This window comes from Budorcas taxicolor, chromosome 2 (assembly GCF_023091745.1).
Source record: "Budorcas taxicolor isolate Tak-1 chromosome 2, Takin1.1, whole genome shotgun sequence".
In the NCBI taxonomy this organism is placed as follows: Eukaryota; Metazoa; Chordata; class Mammalia; order Artiodactyla; family Bovidae; genus Budorcas; species Budorcas taxicolor.
Window position 1 is genome coordinate 43,529,385 of NC_068911.1, and position 6,253 is coordinate 43,535,637.

Below are 6,253 nucleotides of genomic sequence, written 5' to 3' on the forward strand. Positions count from 1 at the left end.
AATTTGGAACCAGCCTATTGTTCCATGTCCAGTTCTAACTGTTGCTTCCTGGCCTGCATACAGATTTCTCAGGATAAGGTGGGCTGGTATTCCAACCTCTTTAAGAAGTTTCCACAGTTTTTTTTTTTTTTGTTGTTGTTGTTCATATAATTGTCAGTTTACAAATCTTTCACCTTCTTGGTTAAATTTATTTTTTAATATAAATTTATTTATTTTAATTGGAGCCTAATTATTTTACAATATTGTATTGGTTTTGTCATACATCAACATGAATCTGCCATGGGTGCACACGTGTTCCCTATCCTGAACCCCCCTCCCACCTTCCTCCTCATACCATCCCTCTTGGTCATCCCAGTGCACCAGCCCCGAGCATCCTGTACCATGCACAGAACCTAGACTGGCGATTCATTTCACATATGATATTATACATGTTTCAATGTCATTCTCCCAAATCATCCCACCCTCGCCCTCTCCCACAGAGTCCAAAAGATTGTTCTAGACATCTGTGTCTCTTTTGCTGTCTCACATATAAGGTTATCGTTACCATCTTTCTAAATTCCATATATATGTGTTAGTGTACGGTATTGGTGTTTTTCTTTCTGGCTTACTTCACTCTGCATAATAGGCTCCAGTTTCATTCACCTCATTAGAACTGATTCAAATGTATTCTTTTTAATGGCTGAATAATACTATTGTGTATATGTACCACAGCTTTCTTATCCATTTGTCTGATGATGGACATCTCGATTGCTTCTGCACAACAAAGAAAACTATAAGCAAGGTGAAAAGACAGCTTTCAGAATGGGAGAAAATAATAGCAAATGAAGCAGCTGACAAAGAATTAATCTAAAAAATATACAAGAAACTCCTGCAGCTCAATTCCAAAAATATAAACTACCCAATCAAAAATGGGCCAAAGAACTTAAACAGACATTTCTTCAAAGAAGGCATACAGATGGCTAACAAACACATGAAAAGATGCTCAATATCAGTCATTATCAGAGAAATGCAAATCAAAACCACAATGAGGTACCATTTCACACCAGTCAGAATGGCTGCTATCCAAAAGTCTACAAGCAATAAATGCTGGAGAGGATGTGGAGAAAACGGAACCTTCTTTCACTGTTGGTGGGAATGCAAACTAGTTCAGCCACTATGGAGAACCGTGTGGCTATTCCTTAAAAACTGGAAATAGAACGGCCATATGACCCAGCAATCCCACTGCTGGTCATACACACTGAGGAAATCAGAACTGAAAGAGACACTTGTACCCCAATGTTTATCGCAGTACTGTTTATAATAAATTTATTCTTATCTATTTTATTCTTACTATTGCTAGTAGAAATAAGATTAATATCTTAATTTCTTTTTTGGGTAGTTCATTATTCATACATGTAAATGCAACTAAATTTTCTGTATTGACTTTGTATCCTTCAGCCTTGTTTGTATATTTTTTATTAGTTTTAACAGTTTTGGTGAATTTCCTGCATTTTCTATTATAAGATTTTGTCGACCATACAACCCTTTAATTTGACTTCTTCTTGGTACCATGCATCAGATATTTACGCATATTATTTTATCTATGAATAGCTCACTCATTTATTAGTAAATAGTATTCCATTTCAAGCATGCATCCCAGTTTGGTTTTCCCTTTCTCAATTAAGAGTTATTTTGGTTATTTTCAACTATTTGAAACCATGACTAGAATTCTTATAAATATTCTTGTATAGTCACTGAATAATAAGGAAACAGTGAAGAAAAATAGGACAATTATTTTCAAGTCACTATATGTCAGGGGAAGCTGACAGTGATCACTGAGAGATGGTAAACGAACAATTTGATTTCTGTCTAGGGGTTTTCTGGTTGACTATTTTTTAAAGAATTTCCATGTTGTGAAACAGAGAGCTGTACCACCAAAAATCCTGGTCCAGTCTCTGAGTTGAGGAGATGAAGTTGAGTGTCTTCATCTAAAACAGAATTCTGAGAGTAGAATACTGAAGATTATAAACCTATTCTCCTGAAAACATCAATACTTTGGCCACCTGATATGAAGAATCCACTCATTGGAAAAGACCCTGATGCTGGGAAAAATCGAAGGTAAGAGATAGTAACAATAAAGAATGAGATGGTTGGATGGCATAACTGACTTGGACTTCAGTTTGAACAAGCTCTGGGAGTTGGTGATTGACAGGGAAACCTAGAGTACTGCAGTCCATGGGGTTGCAAAGAGTCAGACACAACTGACCAACTGAACTCATGGAGAGAGAGAGAGAGAGCAAAAGAGATAAGGGAGGCAGAGAGAGAGACTGACAAAGAGAATGACTGAGAACTAAATTGTAACCTGGGGTTTAATTTATAAACAATCAGAAACTTTTATTTTTATTATATGCTTCTTGTTTAATGGTAACATATAATGCATTGTATATATGCATAGACTTAAGTCTTTTGAACTGTATTGCAATTAGGACACAGAATAGTATATTCTCTACCTTGGGGAAGGCTCATGAGCACTTTGAGATGAAAGGGATAATAGTCCCCCAAATTTCTATTTCCCCAATTCCATATTAACATAGACTCCCTCAACTTGCCTATCTGAAGCTATGTTGACAAACTATGTGAAAAAAAAATCTATCTAATCTATCTACATTTAAAACAAGTTTTAAATGACTTCTTCTGATATTGTCATCCATTATCTTCTGCATTTCAAGTTGGATATGATTTTCAAAGACAAAGCTTAAACTTGAATAGTTTTGCCTATTTTTAGGTCATTTTTTTAAAAAGAAAGTTTACATATTTTTGCAGAGATGGACAGTTCTCTCTTGGTGAAATGACATCAAGCTATTTTTTATAGCTTTTCCCCAAGAGGACAGGGCTCTTTAAGTCCTGTTCTACATGCTGATTATACTGGTGGCATCTCTGGAGGTAAAGAGTGCACCATCAAAATCATGTTTAAGGTCCCAATGAATTTAATTAGACAAGACTTATCCTTGGAGATGCACCAATTGAATAACTCAATAATATGTGCCCTATTTCAAAATAGATAAGGTATTTATGGGCCTTTTTCCTCACCTCACATGACAGACTTTTGAGAATTTAAATAGTGGGCTCAAATCATAACGATGTATGTATTATGAAATTATTCTCCATTCTTCAGAAAAGCCAAAGTTCAACAATGAAGAGTATTTTAAAATTAATTAAGAATTGATATGCTATTCAGATTATTTCACTATTTTACTTTGATTGGTGTAAAATATTGTACAGAAAAATTTTTATTTAAACAATTTGTAAATAATTTCCAGTTTTATCTCTAATAAAAACGTTGATTTCATATTTGTTGGTGTTTGAGATAAATTCTGCCAACAGCAAATATTTTGGGTCTCTATTCAACAATCAAGTTCTTTGGGTAACAGGACATTCACAATCATTTTGAAAAGCCAAGCAATTTGAAAGATAATGCTTTTCTGAATGACTGAGATGAGTTGATTTCTTGCTAACATGGAAAGAGTTGACCACATGAAAACAGTACAAAGCAGAGTGATGATGCATGCATGTGGCTCTTTGTGTTCACAGAGCTGGCATCCGTTATGACAAAAAGGAGAAAATATCAGAGCCCAGAACAGGGATCGAATGGCTGTCTTCTTATGCAGGTAACCCAATAACTGTGTTTCTATACAAGGTTCTGCTCTAGGTTTTCTATTTTCAAGAATATATTGGTGTTGTGACAATTTAGACTAGTAAGAGTTTTATTTGGTGATTTTCATAATCAGCCATGTTAGAAATCTAGTTTAGTTGTGATTACTAAAATATGTGACAGTTGATTCTGTTTTGTAATATTCTGTTTAGATATTTTCACCTTCTAATGCTCTGGACTAAATTTCTTTCTCTAACATGAAGTTTCCTTAGAAATTAAATTCAAGTGTAATTATTTGGGGATATCTTCATGAGGAGATATCTGTAAACCTGATGATGGTTCAATTACTATATTCTACATTGTTTGTTAAACTGTAGCATCTGTAGACCTTGATTCAGTGGCATTTCAAAACTCAAGATGATACTGTAGCCAGTAAGACATTACTTCAATTCCTACTTTTCTCTTCACAAATAAGTTTCAGAATTCCTTTATGTGTGTTGGCCACTTAGATGCATTATTCCTTTAAATATATGCTTACATTTTAATTTACACTTTTACTTGCAAACTGCTTAGAGATAATTATGTTTTATGTATTAAATCTATGTTTATTCCATACAATGTGAATCTTTTTCCAGTTTATTTTGTCAATTGGTGCTATTGTATCTTTTCCTAAGTCCTTAAAAAAAATCTGAAATTCTCAAATGTATCTATCTGAAATTCCAATGATTGGCTAAAATTCTTCCTCTGCTAGAATTGAGGAAATCACCTCCCTAATAAATAGAAAGTGAAATTTTTAAAAAATTGCTTTACTTTTTTATTAAAACTTTAATCAACATTTATTTGTATATAACATATTAATTAAATATACAATTTTATCAACTTCTAAATGGAAGGACACTGTAGCAACTCATTTACTTAACAATGTGTTCTTTTCTCACATATGTATTTTAATTACTTGCTGCTCTTTAAGACTTTTGAGGTTCAGGGCAATATATTACTCAGCATTCTATTACAATATCTGGAAGTATTGGATCATAATAAACTATAATTCTCATTGATTAAATATATTAGTAAAGTATCTTAAGACTTCAGGATTCACTAATAACAATTATATTTACAGGTAATTTTGACCTGAACTCTGAAATAATACAGGCAGAAGCACCTATGGAACAAAGGAACAATGTAACTGAATTTGTCCTTTTGGGGCTCACTCAAAGCATACAGGGCCGGAAAATATTATTTGTCATGTTCTTGTTCATTTATATCGTGACCATGGTGGGCAACCTACTTATTGTCCTGACTGTGGTGGTCAGTCCAATCCTGGATACCCCTATGTACTTCTTTCTTGGCTGCTTATCATTTATGGATGCTATTTATTCTACTACAGTCACACCAAATATGATTATAGACTTACTGTATGGAAGGAAAACCATTTCCTTCCAGGCTTGCATGACCCAGCTTTTTATTTGGCACTTTTTTGGTGGTGCTGATATATTCCTCCTGGTGGTCATGGCCTATGACCGCTATGTAGCCATCTGCAAACCTTTGCATTATTTGACCATCATGAATAAGCGAGTGTGTGTTCTGTTGCTGCTATTGACCTGGATTGGTGGGTTTTTACATGGTGTATTTCATCCTCTCTTTGTCTACAATCTTCCCTTCTGTGGCCCCAATGTCATTGACCACTTTATGTGTGACATGTACCCCTTGTTAAAACTTGCTTGCACTGACACCCAGGTTACTGCCATTATAGTACTTACCAATGATGGGGCAATATGTGTGATCATCTTTTCTCTCTTACTTATCTCCTATGGGGTCATTCTGCGCTCCCTGAAGAATCGTGGTCAGATAGGGAGGCGCAAAGCCTTGTCCACCTGTGGCTCCCAAATTATTGTGGTGGTCCTCTTCTTCGTGCCCTGTATTTTTATGTATATCAGGCCTCCTTCTACCTTGTCCGTTGATAAATCCTTGACTCTGTTTTACAGCATTATCACCCCTGTGTTGAACCCACTCATCTATACTCTGAGAAATGGTGAGATGAAAAATGCCATGAAAAAGCTCTGGACCACAAAAAGAAAATGAGGCAGCAGGAAAATGTATCACCTATTTTCAATAAATAATTGCTTTTAACAGGAAAGTCTTGTGGGATTATTTAGGTGGCTCAGATGGTAAAGTGTCTGCCTACAGTGCGGGAGACCTGGGTTCAATCCATGGGTAGGGAAGATCTCCTGGAAAAGGGAATGGCAACCCATTCCAGTATTCTTGCCCCCACCCTAAAAAAGGGGGCTCAAAGAAATATTAAATTACTACTCAGGGTTAATACCTTGGCCATGATGGAATCATTTATTATGTGAACACTTCCAATGATCAAAATACACTTTTAAGTATTTTCATAATTTCCTAGTTCAAAGTGTATATTTTGTTTCAAATACACTTTTAAGATTGTCACATTTTCTTATGAAAATATGTACAGTTTAGAGGTGTAAAGTGTCTCTATAAGACTATAAATGTATGTGCTATATATGAATTAAGGTATAGTTTATACTGTAAATTTATTTTACTTGGTGTAAAGTTTTCTCAACTTTCTCTCAAATAATATAATTTTTTATTATGATTCATTAC

General features: G+C 34.7%; 1 protein-coding gene across 1 annotated transcript; it reads left to right on the forward strand.

Annotated features, from left to right (window-relative positions):
• The first annotated feature begins 4,795 nt into the window (after nucleotides 1-4,795).
• Nucleotides 4,796-5,713, forward strand: LOC128069147 (olfactory receptor 4A47-like). The gene has a single exon (XM_052662425.1). It carries the CDS (start codon nucleotides 4,796-4,798, stop codon nucleotides 5,711-5,713), a length of 918 nt encoding a protein of 305 aa, XP_052518385.1.
• The last annotated feature ends 540 nt before the right edge of the window (nucleotides 5,714-6,253 follow it).